We start from the raw sequence: 17180 nt of genomic DNA on the forward strand, positions 1-17180 counted from the left end.
TATGCATGTCTTAAGATCAATCTGTGTCAGAGACAGAGTTTACAATCGAATCTGGTGCATATTTATCCGGAAGTAAACCCCACAGAGTTCAAAGGGACTTACTCCCAAGTAAATATGCTTAAGATTGTGGCAGTTCAACAGGGAACTATCATAAAAACCACATCAAAATGTGCTCTATTAGAGATGAATATGACTTAGAACTCAGGACTAGATCTAATGAGATTACATTACAGCAGGGGAGAGTTAAGTGGTGTTAATATTAGGAGAAAGTTCTTGGTGGTAAGCGTGATTTGACAAGGGAACCAATGGCACAGAGGGAGGGTGAGCTTTCCCTCCATGAGCCTTTTTAATATTTGGTGGAAGCCGCCCAGAGTGGCTGGGGAAAGCCAGCCAGATGGGTGGAGTATAAATAAATTATTATTATTATTATTATTATTATTATTATTATTATTATTATTATTATTATTATTATTATTATTTAGAGGGTGTATGGTCCAGTTTCAGTCAGAAAAAGGCAGCAAGCCAAAGGTAACCTGCCTTTAGAAAGAAGAAGAAGAAGAAGAGTTTGGATTTGATATCCCGCCTTTCACTCCCCTTCAGGAGTCTCAAAGCGGCTAACATTCTCCTTTCCCTTCCTCCCCCACAACAAACACTCTGTGAGGTGAGTGGGGCTGAGAGACTTCAAAGAAGTGTGACTGGCCCAAGGTCACCCAGCAGCTGCATGTGGAGGAGCGGAGACGCGAACCCGGTTTCCCAGATTACGTGACTACCGCTCTTAACCACTACACCAAACTGGCTCTTCTCAAAGAGAAGAGAGAAAATATATTATACAATTGGGACCTTCAGCACAATGTACTCACTGGCTTCTCCAATCATGCCTTCCTCCATACTTTTCCTCCTTCTGCCTCTCACCTGGTTCTCCTCCCAGATAGTGAATATTCCATGCCCACTGAGCAATCTCAGTCCCCGTTGGGATGTTTTGGGATTCCTACACCTTTAGGGATTTCCACTAAATAAGCTTTGCACTTCTGCAAGCTGGGGTTTTCTGCCAAGCCTGCTAGTACTTATCTCTTGTGTGTGGGTGGTGTTTCATTTTGTTCTGGATAAGGTTTCATAGATACCTCAGAACTTTGGGATTATGAAGCCTCTGAGCCCAGAGTCCTGAAGAAATGAACACACAGAGAGATCTAGGTGCAAAGGCTTCCCCCACTCAGAGGTCCACACATGGATCATGGAATCATAAGAGTTGGAAGGCACCTAAGCATCATCTAATCCAACCCCCTGGATGTTGGGGTTCAAGGTGAGGGGGTCACATAGGAAAGTGTGGGAGTCAGTATTGCCAGTTTTGCCTACGCAAACTGGCAGCATCTCTCAAGGGTTTCAGGGCAGAAATCATATAATTGCAGAATTGGAAGGGGCCAGGAGACCATCTAGTCCAATCCCCTTCAATGCAGGAATATTTTGCCTACGTGGGACTCAAACCCACGACTCTGAGATTAAGAGTCTCATGCTTGACTGATGGAGCTATCAGAAGCTCTTCCCAGCCCTGCCTGGAGACTGTGGGGATTGAACCTGTGTCCTTCTCCATTCAAAGCAGATGCTGTACCACTGAGCCACACCCTAAACCTCATATAACCTCAGAAGCAGGGCCAACTGCACGTGGGCCTCCTTCATGCCATTAGCCTATAACATGGGCTATTCCCACAACCATCTTACAAGACGTAACCTGTGAAAGGTTGGGCAGAGTGCAATACAGTACATAGCTAGCTTAGTTGGGTGGAACTGAACTGTGAATGGCAAGACCTGTGGTTAGAAAACTAGAAGGAGCGTGAGAGGCAAGACCTGACAGGACAAGAACAAGATGCTTCAAATGGATAGATAAGCCATGAAACAAAGGAATCTGCCAAGCACTACGGATGGCAACACTTCTTCCAAAGCGGCCCAGCCCAAAGTTCTCCAGGGCAAATTCTGCTGAGAGCTTGGGACAACCTCTCTGGTGTGCCTGAGCTAAGCAGTGGCATAGCGTGGGTTGTCAGCACCCGGGGCAAGGCAAGTAATTTGCGCCCCCTAACCCGTGGATTTGCGCCCCCTAACCCTAACCCCCAGATGTTGCGCCCGGTGCGGCCGGCCCCTCCTGCACCCCCCACGCTACGCCACTGGAGCTAAGTGTTTGTCAATGAAAGAACAGTGGCAAGCTGCCTGGTGTTTACAAAAGTGCTAGGTTCATGAAGACATGTGTCCCAAGATGATTAAACCTAGGAAATGCTATCTTACATTAACAGGAAGTATGTGGTAAGCAATTCTTTGCTTGACATATTCATACAAAGAACAGGATACAGTTTCCTGTGGGCTGTGGTCAGAGGCGGATTTAGGGTAGCACGACTGGTTCGGTCAGACTGGGTGCAGTCTCAAGGGCACTGCAGCAGGTGCCACAATTATGATGCATAACGGAAGGCGAGAGGCAGGCAGGTGCTGGATTTTGGCATTGTACAGGGTGGCGCTGAAATTTGAGACCCCAAGGTCTGCCACTGCTGTGATTTCCTAACCCTGTGGCACAATTGCATACCCTGCCTCACAATCAGAGAAACACACATGGCGAGTAACCCCATCATTCTAGTCGTGATGGCCTTCTTTTGACCCCGCTGTCTAAGGCAGTCTGCATCTGTACACTAGTTGTGGGAATTGGAGGAGTGCTGTTGCACTCAGGTGCTGTCAGGAACGTAGCCCCACTAGAGCACAGCGGAAGAGTCAGCCTCAGAAATTGAGCTAAGCGAGCAAGGGGCAGAGGAGAGCTGTGTGTAAGAGTTTAGAGAGGACAGCCCAGCCCTCCTCATTCCCAGCGAAAAAGCTATTAGCTACCAAGGAGAGGAAGAGTTAGAAGTCGGCCCGAGTGTTGCCAAGCAACTAGCAGATAAGCCAGAGTCTGAGGCTGCGTCTTCTGGGAGTGAGGAGGAGACGGACCAGACATTCAGTCCCTGTACTAGGAGGCGGAAGAAGCTCAGTGAACGACGTAAGGGAAGAAGAAGAAAGGAGATATTTTGGCGTTCTTCCTGTGAGCCAGTGTGGTGTAGTGGTTAAGAGTGGTAGTTTCGTAATCTGATGAACCAGGTTCGCTTCCCTGCTCCTCCACATGCAGCTGCTGGGTGACCTTGGGCTAGTCACACTTCTTTGAATTCTCTCAGCCCCACTCACCTCACAGAGTGTTTGTTGTGGGGGAGGAAGGAAAAGGAGAATATTAGCAGCTTTGAGACTCCTTTGGGTAGTGATAAAGCGGGATGTCAAATCTAAACTCTTGTTGTTGTTGTTATTGGGAGAGAGATGGTGAGTCAGACTGAGCAACTACTGTTAATGAGAGCATCAAGGAGGCCGTGCTCTGAATGTCTGTTTTTCTTGTAAATAAACTTGCATAAAACTGATGGAGAGTCATTACTGCTTCTCAAGTTGCTTGCATGCCAGAAATCATTACAGGTGCTGCTTGTGGGCTTCCCATAGGCACCTGGCTGCCTACTGTGAGAAAAGGATGTGGGACTAAGCTGGCAGGCCCAGAGGAACTCTAGAAATATCACCACTGTCTGGAAAGCATGGTCCTACCCTGAAACCTGACTTGAATGAGGAAAGGGAAGGGCCATCATTGAAAGGAGAATGTGTACCCAGTTGTTCAGGTAGACAACTGAGAATAATAATGGCATGAGCTTCCATTTATTATGCAGGAAAAGAACTGTGCCCTGGGGTTTTAAAAGTTTTTGAAACACTGGTCCATCTCTTCTTGCAGAGAGAATATGAACTTTCTAGCCAATGTATATTTTTCTCACCAAGATGGAATATTGGTAGGGTCATGATAGGGTTGCCATATTTCAATCAGTGAAAATCCAGACAGATAAATTGTTGAGCTTTTTTTTTGGGGGGGGGAGTTGTTGAGCTTAATTTGTTTGCGTTTTTGAGCAAAGTTGTTGAGCTATTTTGGAGACTTTGCAAAAGAAGGCGTTTTAGACCTTTTTTTAAGGAAAAGTGGCAAAAACGACATTGCCGACATGGGTTGCCATACGTTAGGATTTTCCAGGACATTTCTGTGATTTCTGCCCGGACACTGCTTCCAAATGCAGTATTCCAGATATGTCTGGGAAATATCTGCATATCCAGGTAGGGTTAAAATTCTGGAGAGCCACTGCCAGCATAGAGTACATAATACTGTGCTAAAGGGGTTCTATATTCTTAGCACTTGCTTGTGTAAACAGTCCGTCACCAAGTCATGTGGCAACAGCCCTTGACAAAATGTGCAGAAATATCTGGCATGCATTGTTCAAGTTGCATCCACATATATGATGTAATTAAGAACTGAACAGACAAATGAACTATTTGCGACTCTCCTAAACCGAAAGCATGGTCTTTTTAATTTCTTAAGTCAGGATCAATGTGCCATAATGAAAGACTTTTGGCAGAAGAAAGACTTCAAACCACATTACTAGTATCTACTGCTACAAAACTAACGCAAGACAGGCAGGAAGACAGTTTCTGTGGTCCAAATGACTGATGGCTTTTTCCGGACTGCTTATCTTTCAGGCCAGTTGCCTGATCATCAAAAGCTTCCAGAATTTCTTCAGTAGGAAAGAGGCATGCACAACTGTCCCTGGTGAACATGCAAACAGTTTTAAAGCTTATTCTCTCTCTCTCTAACTAGGTTTAAATAGCAATGGAGGAACTGAGTACAGCCAATGGTGGTTTTGCCATTGATTTTTTCAAACACGTGTGCAAGGCTCAAAGCAACAAAAACATCCTATTCTCACCATGGAGCATCTCGTCTGTTATGGCCACACTGTACCTTGGGGCTAAAGGCCATACTGCAGAGCAGATAGCAGAGGTAAGCTTTGTGCTATTAATAACTTAAATCGGGGTTAGGGAACTGGGTGTGGCCAACGAGCTAGAGTCTTATCTCTGTAGATAAGTTTGGGTCAAGTTTGACAGTGGGTGAGATTATCTCCACCTGTCGTCCACTTGATCTCACAATGACATCAGGTGACCCATTGTGCAATGAATGGATAAGAACCAAGTCCTACCCACCCCTCTAAAAAAGATGAGCACCTCCATTAAGCAAAGGCCTGGGTAAACAGAAAAATCTTAGCCCAGTGCCTAAAAACTGACAGAAATGGCGCCAGGTAGATCTCCCATTTCATAGATGGGGGGCCACCACTGAAAAGACCTGTTCTCATGTGGTCACCTTCCGCACTTTTCTCATGCGGAGTGCACATATTAAGACTGTGGGAAATGGGCATGTTCATATGGGGTGAAGTGGTATATATGAATTACACACAAGAGAAAGAGCTGCTCAACCTTGCTCCTGGTCCCCGGGGTGTAATGTCATTTTCTCTATGCACTCTTAAGAGCAGAGGCCTAACTCATTCTACTTGCATAGTTTCTGGAGCATGTAAATCCTACCAGCAGTGTTGGATCCCGCTGTGCCTGGAATTGCATTGTCCTGCTTTGCACAGATTGCTAAGCCGTAGTTAACATTTGAGGCTGGGGAGAAATTAGATTCAGTTTGCTTGTATAGGCCAATGTATCCATTTCAACTTTCCAGAGCAATGCGAGAGCCAATATGAGAACACAATGATCCTTTGAAATTTGCACTCATCTGAATTTTGTGGTCAACTAATTAAACTATAGGGTTTACAGAAATGCACATTCTAGCTTAAGGTCTGCTTTAAAATGCATATATTAGTGAAAACAATACAGAAAAATACTTTATATTAAGAAAATTGCTTTACAAAAATGTGTATATTCGGCAAAATTGCATACAAGAATGGGTATAATGGAAGAAATTCACACAAAATTCTGGGAAATTTTCAGGCGAACCCTTTGTTTAAAAATGCAAACCAATACTGTGGTACCTCGGGTTAAGTACTTAATTCATTCTGGAGGTCCGTTCTTAACCTGAAACTGTTCTTAACCTGAAGCACCACTTTAGCTAATGGAGCCTCCTGCTGCCGCCGCGCCGCCAGAGCATGATTTCTGTTCTCACCCTGAAGCAAAGTTCTTAACCTGAAGCACTATTTCTGGGTTAGCGGAGTCTGTAACCTGAAGCATATGTAACCTGAAGCGTATGTAACCCAAGGTAGCACTGTACAGAAATGTGAACAGCTTAATTTGGAAAAAGGAGACAATTGGAGATAGATAAAGCTGAGATATCTTTAGCTTTTGGGAGGGTTCACTATGGTGAACATCAACTAACGTTTATAAATCAACTTACATACCACGGTTAATGAGTGAAATTGTAAGTGCATGACTTTATACGCCTCACGTAACAACTTCTTATTGCTTATGTTTTTCTTTGGGTTTGTTTTGAATTGCAGGTGCTTCACTTTAACAAATCTGGGAGAAGTGAGGCTGCCCATGCTATGAGACGCCCACGCGTGTACTCCAAAATGGAGGAGCTGTTGAATAACCCCTGCATCGCTATTCGGAAGGTAATTTTTGGAAAAACCAAAGTTCATCTCAGACGAATGTATGCAGGCCAGGTTTTTTGTTTTTTGTTTTAAACAGACTTTGGTGTTAACTTCTTTTCCAGCCTACTTTGTCCTTGGCGATTTGGAAAGAATGTCCGAGTAGATACAGTTTTAGCTTTCAAAAAACCCCAACACTTTAAACCATCAAGTATGTGGACAAGCACAGAGAGAATAGTTATCACTGTTACGTGACAGAGCAACCATGACACGTCTCCCCTCCCTTTAAAAATACCATGCAATGTACATTCATTGGCAATTGAGTAACATGCAGCTTGAATATATGGATGCTTACTGGCAAGCAAGATTGTAAGAAATTACTCCCAGCTAAGTGTGCATAGGGAAGCAGCCATAGTCTCTTTTAACAACACTGCTTTGTTACTTGACAGAAATCTGGATGTCTTAGAGTCAACAGAAATATAAGCTGCAATAAAAGAACAGTGGAACTTAAGCATATATTCCCATTTACATCCATTGCAATGAATATGACTTGGGCATTCTTAAGTCTCTCCGGATGTATCTTGTCATGGAGAAACCTAGATATGGGTATCTGGGTATGTTTTTCTGGGATATATTCCAAGGGAAATAACTGGCGCAGACCACACCCCAGTTCCACGTGGAAACTTAAAAGGGTATTAACCTCCCCAGACAAACTTTGGAGCACTGTTTGCTTCATCTTGTAGCTAACAAGGAAAAGTTTAAGAGCCTTCACACAAGTGGAGCTGTTTGCATGTTAACACCCTATTCCAGCAGTGGTTCCTTATTGCATCTGTTGTGGAGACAGGAGAATCTATCAATTTTGGTTTCTAATTTTTTCCAATTTTTGATAAAGTTCTCCACATTTCTGCATCTGCTTGGGATTTTCATGAGTCCGCCTCATCGGCATCCTCCTAACATACATCTTTTTAGATGCAGTTTTGCCTCTCACATACTTTTTTTGCAGGCAATTTCCCCTCACTCAATGCATCTGATATTATTTTTTACTAATATCTGCATTTTAGGCAAATTTACCGCTGCTGTGAACACTTCTTTGGTTGGAGAAGTGAATCACAAAATCCAGAGAATTGTGAATTTCAAATTCTGACCACGGGAAAAGAAGGGGAAAGGGGAAAGGAGACAAGATGTGTTGACAATGCGGGTTAACATAAATGTGTGGCCTAAGGGGGATAAATGAGAGGTAATGCGGGGACACACAAACTGCAGTAAGAGTTAATGGCTGAATGTGGGATTAATCAATGTTGCAATTCTCTGTTTAAGCCCTCTCCTAAAACATCAAGCAACATACATTCAAGATTCCTGGAACTTAGTCAAGAAATCAACAAACCTACAAAGCATTTTCTGCTTCGAAGCGTCAACCAGCTATATGCAGACAAATTGGTGCCTTTCCAAAGAGTGAGTGGAGCCTGTAGATGTGACTCTGGGATCAGAGTTGAGAATTTAATAAAAACGTGGAATAACTGCCTATTGCAACAATAGGAGTGTATTCAAAATTTTAATTTGCTTCTGTGTGTGTAGGATGATCTTAGTATCCTGTAAACTTTGGTTTCACCCTCGTTGGCATGACTGCAATGCCTTAAGAGTATTTTTTTACCTTTAAGGAATTCATATTGTCAATGAAGAAATACTATAATGCAGAGCCACAAACAGTAAACTTTCAAGAAGCTGCGGAAGAAGCCAGAAAAGAGATCAATTCTTGGGTTGAACACCAGACAGAAGGTGAGCTCAAAATGGCTTCTCCTCGAAATTGGGAACTGCTAAATATGTGTTATGATGAAATTCAGATTGGAAGGTGTCGAGGAAGTCTTCTAGCGATGTAAATATACCAGGGAATAAGAAGGGGGGGAATCTTATTTTATCTTTTGCATTTTTATTGTTGTTAAGTTTTTATGTTGTGTTAAATGTAATGTTCTTTTCTGTGTTTATGTTTGTGTATTATAAGAGAAAACCAATAATTTTTTGGGGAAAAACAAAAACAAAATGGTTGCTCTGCTATAGGCCTGGGCGATATATTGATATATCACCCAGGACCGGTATGTGGGTGCAGACTGTGATGACAACTTCACTCAGCAGTATATTGTTGGTGAAACCATAACTGCTCTTGAGTCCCTCTGTCTCCAGTGCCCAGTGTGCTGAGGGACAAAGAAACTAGCTGGGAGCTGGAGGGACTCAAGAGCAGTGCCGGTTTCACCAGCAATATACCGCTGGTAAAACAGCCATTGCACTCTGCCCCAGCAGAGGGAGGATCAAGCTGAATCGGTGATGTGCCAGTACAGCTTCTTTCTTCCTCTGCTTCTTTAAGCTGCTTGGCTGAGGAGCGTGCAGCTGCCCTTGCCTCAGCCGAGCAGTTTTACAGAGCACTATTTCTGGGTTAGCGGAGTCTGTAACCTGAAGCGTATGTAACCCGAGGTACCACTGTAAAAAGGTAAAGGGACCCCTGGCCATTAGGTCCAGTCGTGACCGACTCTGGGGTTGCGGCGCTCATCTTGCTTTATTGGCCGAGGGAGCTGGTGTACAGCTTCCAGGTCATGTGGCCAGCATGACTAAGCTGCTTCTAGCGAACCAGAGCAGCACACGGAAACGCCGTTTACCTTCCCACTGGAGCGGTACCTATTTATCTACTTGCACTTTGACGTGCTTTCAAACTGCTAGGTTGGCAAAAACACACATATTAGTGAAATAGAAAATGCATTCTTGTAATGGGAAATGTTGTGCAAAAATGTGTATATTTAGCAAAACATTAGAAAGATAGGTTGGGGCAAGTCCACAGAAAGTTTTAAGGTAAAGTCACATTTCTTGTTATCTAAAGAAAACCCTACACTTTTTCAGATGTGTGCAGCTGACAAAACATATGATGACTTCTTTCTCTCTCCTATTTCTTCTCCCAAACAAGGTAAAATACAGAATCTGTTGAATGAGGGGTCTATCGATTCACTTACCCAGCTGATCTTGGTAAATGCACTGTACTTCAGAGGAAACTGGGCAAAGCCATTTAAGAAACAAGACACAACACAGCAGCCCTTCAGACTTAACAAGGTAAATAATTTCATACTGCTGAATAAAAAAAGGCAATAAGGCACTTCAAGCTACTATAGTCCATTGCCATGCCTATGATGGTATCATGTACCTTGTTCTGCACTGTGAAGTAATGTAAGGGAGAGAGATCTCTTCTCCAAATAGCATATATAAAATGCATTTCCCCCCAGTTCCCCCATGAAGTTTAAGGCTCATGGACATGAAAGCATATTTGTCATATTGCAGCAAACAAGTAAGCCGGTGAAGATGATGTTCCAGCACGGTAACTTCAATTGGAACTACATAAAAGAAGTGAAGACTCAGATTCTTGAGCTCCAATATGTCAACAATGACCTCAGCATGTTTATACTCCTCCCTGATGACATCACTGATGACACCACTGGCCTGGAAATGGTAAAGAAAAGTAGTACTATTTAGAATTTTTTTATTTTTTTTAATTCCAGTTATTCACTGTGTGTGTAGACAGTGCTTCTTTTGGCATATTTTGTAGGGAAATGACTGAATTGCTTAGGATATAGAAAGATATGGATTTGGAACTTTGTCTTGATTGAAAATGACCCTTGATGTATTGAAAATGGGTTCATTCATCATGCCATGTGGGGAATCACACAAAACTCAGAAGAGAAAATTCATTTCTAGTTATCCAAAACCCAAGAACATTGAGAGAAAAAGCTTGTCTTTCCGAAGGTTTTGCAAATGAGTGTGCTTTCATAACATTCAAAGAACATTTCTACACATCTAAAGGTGATGGATGTATATGGATGTTGCACGCTGATTTCTCAACAGACGTTCGTGTGTTTGGGCCAAGAATACAGATTTGGTGTAATCATTTCGGCAGCCAGTGTTGCGTGGAGAAAGTTGAAAGGGAAACCTCCACCCATATTACTTGGACCTGGGGGATCCAATGAATCAGAATGCTGGAAGATTTGGGAGAGACATCAGGAACACATGAAAAACTTCCCTAAACAGGGCTGCCTTCAGATGTCTTCTAAAAGTCAGATAGTTGTTTATTTCCTTGACATCTGATGGGAGGGTGTTCCACAGGGCGGGCGCCACTACAGAGAAGGCCCTCTGCCTGGTTCCCTGTAGTTTCACTTCTTGCAATGAGGGAACCGCCAGAAGGTTCTCGGAGCTGGATCTCAGTGTCCGGGCTGAACGATGGGGGTGGAGATGCTCCTTCAGGTATACTGGGCCGAGGCCATTTAGGGCTTTAAAGGTCAGCACCGACACTTTGAATTGTGCTTGGAAATGTACTGGGAGCCAATGTAGATTTCAGGACTAGTGTTATATGGTCTCAGCTTTAAAAGATGTTTGAATTAATTTATTGGAGATAAGGCAACCAGTAACTACTAACCATGCTAGTTATGCACCACCACCACATTTGGAGGCACTATTTCCATTAAAAACAAGTTGTTGGGAATTACAGGTGGGCTCATTTCCTACTTTCAGGTTCCCCATAGACATTTGATTAGCCACTGTGAGAACAGGATTCTAGACTTGATGAGCTCTGCTTAGGTTCTTGTGGTGAAGTGGATACAGTACCTGTCTTGAACTTAGGAGTTCAAGTTCAAATCCCTAATCAGAGAGCTACGATCCCCAGAGTCTTTTAACAATCAATGCCTCTACCTAGGGGAGTGTGTGAAGTTTTTGAAGATTATCCCATTGTACTGCATGCAGCTCTCCAGCCAACCTCTTTCTCCTTCTTAATGCAAAAGCTCTTTGCTTCTTCAAATTATCTTGAGCAACTATAGTAAAATGCCACTCCTTGGCATTATGACTTATACAGTGGTACCTCGGTTTTTTAACGTCTCCGTTGATGAATGCTTTGGTTTCTGAACTCCGTAAACCTGGAAGTAAATGCTTTGGTTTTCAGACACTTTTCGGAAGTCAAACATGCCCCGCGGCTTCTGTTTTGAGTTTTCCCTATTGAGTTTTCTGTTTTGAGGCTTCTGTGTTGAGTTTTCGGTTTTCGAACATTTCGGAACCCGAATGGTCTTCCAGAACGGATTACGATTGAAAACTGAGGTACCACTGTATTCAGTTGGGCTTGTTCAAGTGTTAGCTTCTCATCTGAATTAGTCATATCCTGCTTTAATAACACCATAGATATTTGTTGATGAAAATCCTGTTCCATTTCACTTCTTCTTTTTGCAGACATGTATTTTTCATCTTGTGATATACTGTGTTGACTGTTGAAAACCTTTGACATTGCACTCAGTGCTAGAAGAATGCATTGCATCATAGCTGAAAGGCTCTGTAAACTAGCCTGGACTTCAAGAAATAATAATACTTGCAGTGTTTTGCTGTTCATCAGTCAGTTTAGTGTATATTCCCCAAAACGACATTCAAACACAGCTGTACATTTAATTTAGCAAACCTGGATAACTTTTCCAACTTACTGATCGTTTGATTTTCTTTGTGTCTGCAGCTAGAAGATAAATTGACTTATGAAGCCTTATCCAAGTGGACCAGCCCAGAAGAAATGGAAGAAATTGAAGCAAATGTGTATCTTCCTAGGACCCAGTTAGAAGATCACTATGAGTTAAAGACAGCTTTGACCAGCATGGGGATAACAGACGCCTTCACTGTAGGCCAAGCCAATTTCACTGCAATGTCTGAAAAAAGGAACCTGATTTTGTCCCAAGTTTTCCACAAGTGCTTTGTTGACATTAACGAAGAGGGCACAGAGGCTGCTTCTTCGACAGGTGCTACTATAGATGGGCGAAGTACTGGGGGTGCGACTTTGTTTGCAGCTGACCACCCTTTCCTCTTTTTCATCCGGCATAACGAAACCAAAAGCACCCTCTTCTGGGGCAGATTCTGTTGCCCTTAAAGTATTTCAGCTTTCGACATGACTGGAAGAATCCGCAACCAGAAAGAGGAGGAAACACAAGAAGACTGGAAGAAATTTAAAGAAGATTTAGTAATTCTACTGTAATACAGTGGTGCCCCGCAAGACGAATGCCTCGCAAGACGGAAAACTCGCTAGACGAAAAAGTTTTCCGTTTTGGAGGTGCTTCGCAAAACGAATTTCCTATGGGCTTGCTTCGCAAGACGACAATGTCTTGCGAGTTCCTGCTAGTTCCCCCCCTTTTCTAAGCCGCTAAGCCGCTTATCAGCTGATCCGATCAGCAGATAAGCCGCTAAAAGCCGCTAAAAGCGCTAATAGCGCTAATAGCGCTAATCCGCTAATCTGTCAATGGGCTTGCTTCGCAAGACGAAAAAACCGCTAGACGAAGAGAATCACAGAACGGATTCTTTTCATCTTGCGAGGCACCACTGTAATTAGGAAATCCCTAGAAGTAACAGATTAAGCTAAGGGATAGAAAAAGATTAATAATAAAGATTGTTATGGATGACAATCAGAAGTAAGGTTAAGAAGTTTGTAATGAAAGAAGATGCTGATGTTATAAATATGAAATTGGGAACTGCTAAATATGTAATATGATGAAATCCAGATTGGAGGGTGTTGAGGAAGTCTTTTAGCAATGTAAATACACCAGGGAATAAGAAGAAAAAATTCTTATGTTATTTTATGGGTTTTTATTATTGTTAAGTTTTTATGTTGTGTCAAATGTAATGTTTTTCTTTTGTGTTTTTGTCTATGTGTTATAAGACAAAACTAATAATTTTTTTTGGGGGGGGGAATTTAAAGTATTTCAGCTTTCTCTTAGCAAACAGGAAGGATCTTGCAGCAGCAGGAATGTGGCACAATAGAGGCACTGTTTTTCAAAGTTACGTCTAAATATGGTGTTCTTGCCTGTCTTTCCTTTATGCTTGCAGGGGGAGTGCATATGGCCACAGCTGACATGTGCTCAGCAACAAGTCAACTCACTCTCAAACCATGCATAAAATAGTCTCTAGGGTTCTTGGGTTTTTTGCTATTTCTCTTTCTAAATTGCATTGTTTGGTATACACAGGGCCTTGATGCAATCCTTTTCAACAATAGACTTGCTGACGGGAGAAAAACAAAAACTAGCCCATGGCTGTCAGTGGACCTGCACCCTAGTAATTATATATTTTTCAAATTTATTTTATTAAATTTGTATACCACTTTTCATATGAAGATCTCGGGACGGTTCGTAGCATAAAAATACAAGATAAAAGAACACAAAGCATAGGAGCCAACTCATTGGGGCCGAGGGCTCTTCAGCCCCCCAATAAAATATTTGAGGTGCTGCCCCCCCAAGTTAAAGAGCATTGCCATTAAAATGGTGTGCATGTGCTACATCATGTGATTATGTGGGGCAGGGCTTACCTGCCCCCCAATATTTTATTCAAGTTGGCACCCATGACACAAGGTACATAATAAAAACAAAAAAACCCTTTCCTAAAAACATATTTAACTTGGGACTCGGCTACATTAGTAAAGAAACAACTATTTGAATGCTCTATAAACATGCAACACCAGGTGATGCCAGAAAGCAGGACATTTTTATACATGATTTCCCGTAGTTCCCCCCCCCCCCATTTGTTACAACTATCTAATTTCTGACTTATTTATAGCATCCCCCCCGCCCCCGTGTAGATCCACCCGTGTTATGGGATATTAATCAGCTAAACACCTGGTTGAAGAGGAACGATTTCACCTTGCGCCTAAAGGTTACAAAGAAGAAGAAGATTTATTGCATTGCATTCATGTATAAATGTTGCATTAAATACCATAAATGTAGGGTTGTAATTTATATTGTGCGTGGCGATCACTTGTCATTTCCCCCCATGTTGAAATGTATTTGTGTACATATATAAACAGAATGTGTAATATAGCAAATAAAATTAATTTTACTACACCATCAGGAATGCAGAATGTTTCATGTCTGGTAGACGCGGGAACTGAAACAAAATGGTGGATCCAAATGGCAGGTGTGTACTGGAGACAAGCCTTGCCACTTTTCAGCTAAGTCATGCCTGAAAGGAGGATGGTGTAGAAGAGGGAGATGAAACCACAACACGCCAATGAAACCTGCATCCATCCTCTTCCCCTCTTTTCAGTTCGGCTCTTAGGAAACCTTGCTGGTTGCTTAGTTTTGCAGCTTGAACCCTTGCCTAACTCCATACGTGTTTACAAACCAAACTAAGTTGAGCCTGGTTCTCCTTTTCATGAAAGATTCAGAAATGCCAGACCGATTTGTGATACAAACCACTACAGTACATAGAGGTGCCAACTTGCACCAAAGATCGAGGGGGATGGGTGATGTCACCCACATGGCATGCAATGCGCAATGTCACATGACATTTCAGGAGGAGCCAGGGGAGGGAGCTGAATGCAGAGGCCAAGGGCTCTTCCTGTCTCACGCTATGCAGTTTTCCATGGCAGAACGTGGAGCCAGTCACTAAAGCCACGTTCAACTCAGCTTCCTCTGCCCCGACAGTAGGGAACACTGGGGGGCAGCCCCCCAAAATTATTGGGGGGGATGCACCAGCAAGCAAATAGCACACAAGGTTTGAATAGCAGGGAGCCATTTTCCATGCAGTAAGTAGGAGTTCTATGAGCTTCCAAAGCTTGCTATCCAATTCCCATATTTCATGCAGTAAAGACGAGTTCTATGAGATTCCAGTGCAGGTGGCACTGTGGGTTAAACCACAGAGCTTAGGACTTGCCGATCAGAAGGTCGGCGGTTCGAATCCCCATGACGGGGTGAGCTCCCATTGCTCGGTCCCTGCTCCTGCCAACCTAGCAGTTCAAAAGCACGTCAAAGTGCAAGTAGATAAATAGGTATCGCTCCAGCGGGAAGGTAAATGGCGTTTCCGTGCGCTGCTCTGGTTCGCCAGAAGCGGCTTAGTCTTGCTGGCCACATGACCCGGAAGCTATACGCCGGCTCCCTCGGCCAATAAAGTGAGATGAGCGCCGCAACCCCAGAGTCGGCCACAACTGGACCTAATGGTCAGGGGTCCCTTTACCTTTACCTATGAGATTCCAAAGCTTGCTATCCTATTCCTACATTTGATCCAACTAAGTGAACAATCCTATCCACAAGACACTGGTGTAAAGCAAGTCAGTATAAGTTAAGCTGATGTAAATTTACAGTGGATCCAAACTGTTCAGTAGTGGGAGTACTGCTGGCTGAGCAGGCCTAAGGCTGGCAGAGGGAAAACCAGTCCTTAAAATAGTGTTTGAGTTATACCACCTTTTTCGCCAGCTTAATTTACACTGGATTTCCAGGTCTGACCTGAATGGGCTTACGATCAAGCCTAACCACACCCTCTCTGGTCCAACCCCAGAATGCCCCTTTCCCAAGCCTTATGCCAGTTTACGATTTGCTTTGTCCCATCTGAGCTTGGATAGAGGAGATATGTTGACATATCTCTCTGACTGTGCCAAAGATGAGGGATCTAATCTGGTTTAGTCTGACTGTGCCAGGAACCTCCCAGGTCAACTGGATATTCACTAGATTCCAACCCTCTCATTCCAGCAGATCTTGCTATAGGTTTGATCTCTAAATGTGTTATTTGAAGAACTTTTTCCTCTTTCAGACTAATGCAGAACTGCTCTTATAACAAACAAATAAAATAGTTTAGTAATAGCTCTGATAATACAACGTAGCTGACAGTCTTTCAGCTTCGCAGCAGACAATGCTGTCAGTTGATAGAGGCAGAGAGGATGGGCAAGGTGTTGAAATGGAGGATATAAAAGAGGAGAAGTGAAGGTTGCTCTGTATTTATTGCTACAGAACTGTGTCTTCACAAACACCACAACCTGTCAGAGGAATCGCCAACAGCGTAGCAGCTGCAGGTACTGTGACATTTTAAGCTTGTATAACTTGTTTTGCCACGAAACCTTAAACTTGGGTGAAAAGGGCAAAAGATTGCTATCTATAAATGTGAAAAAGCAATGTTGCAAGTGTCAGATATTCCTTGTGCTTATAACAGAAGAGCAGGATTTAATTTGCTTATTAAAAGTGCATAAACAATTGGCAACAGTGCTTTCATTTGTCAAGTAGATAATGCTAGGCAAGGATATAGGGTGACCAGGATGCCCTTGGGCATTATAAGTAGAAAGGTGAAACTTCAAATGAACAAAGATAGATAGATAGATAGATAGATAGATAGATAGATAGATAGATAGATAGATAGACAGACAGATAGAGTGCTTTTTCTGGGGGGATGCAGGGGGATTCTAGGTAAGGGCTGACGGTCCCCACTGCAGCTCCCTGGATAAACATATGTGCCAAATAGGACCAAACAGCTATTTATGATCTGCAACATACTGCTTTTCAAACTCCCACTAGCCTCTCAACACAATTTCTCAAATGACTTGAGAGGCTGTTGCTGTTCAGTAGATTGCAAAATACAAGGACCTTGAGCTCACTGGACCAACTGCAAGGCTCTGTGTACCCTACTTCTCCACGCTGCACCCATGAGGCAAGGTGAGGCACGGTGCCTCAGGCGGCAGGATCCGCAGGGCAGCAGAACCCAACGTAGATCTTTATTTCCCCTTTGTTCCTGATGTAGATCTTCACTCACCCCTTCTTCCCTGGCGGGGGGTGGGGGTGCCATTTTGTGGTTTGCATCAGGTGCAAAAATGTCTCGGGCTGCCCCTGGCTGCAACTGCAAAGGAGAAAGTGTCTAACTTACCATATGGATCATCCACACCGTGTAGGTTCTCTGTGCTACCACCAGAGGTTGCTGGTGATTGCTAATAAATAACAT

General features: G+C 43.2%; 2 protein-coding genes across 2 annotated transcripts in view; one reads left to right on the forward strand and one right to left on the reverse strand.

Annotated features, from left to right (window-relative positions):
* Positions 1-17180, reverse strand: part of WRNIP1 (WRN helicase interacting protein 1) — a 170503-nt gene that overhangs the window by 26239 nt on the left and 127084 nt on the right. The gene's annotated exons all lie outside the window — the stretch shown is intronic.
* The window catches only part of LOC308593582 (uncharacterized protein), a 37145-nt gene continuing 24569 nt past the window's right edge, over positions 4605-17180 (forward strand). The window contains exons 1-8 of the mRNA XM_081206044.1: positions 4605-4858; positions 6348-6461; positions 6887-7129; positions 7755-7889; positions 8096-8213; positions 9388-9530; positions 9756-9923; positions 11959-12352. Coding sequence (XP_081062170.1) covers positions 4691-4858; positions 6348-6461; positions 6887-7129; positions 7755-7889; positions 8096-8213; positions 9388-9530; positions 9756-9923; positions 11959-12352 — 1483 coding nt within the window. The 5' untranslated portion in view covers positions 4605-4690. The remainder of the gene's footprint in view (positions 4859-6347; positions 6462-6886; positions 7130-7754; positions 7890-8095; positions 8214-9387; positions 9531-9755; positions 9924-11958; positions 12353-17180) is intronic.

The sequence above is a fragment of the Podarcis bocagei genome (assembly GCF_964188305.1).
Source record: "Podarcis bocagei genome assembly, chromosome: 8".
Taxonomy (NCBI): Eukaryota; Metazoa; Chordata; class Lepidosauria; order Squamata; family Lacertidae; genus Podarcis; species Podarcis bocagei.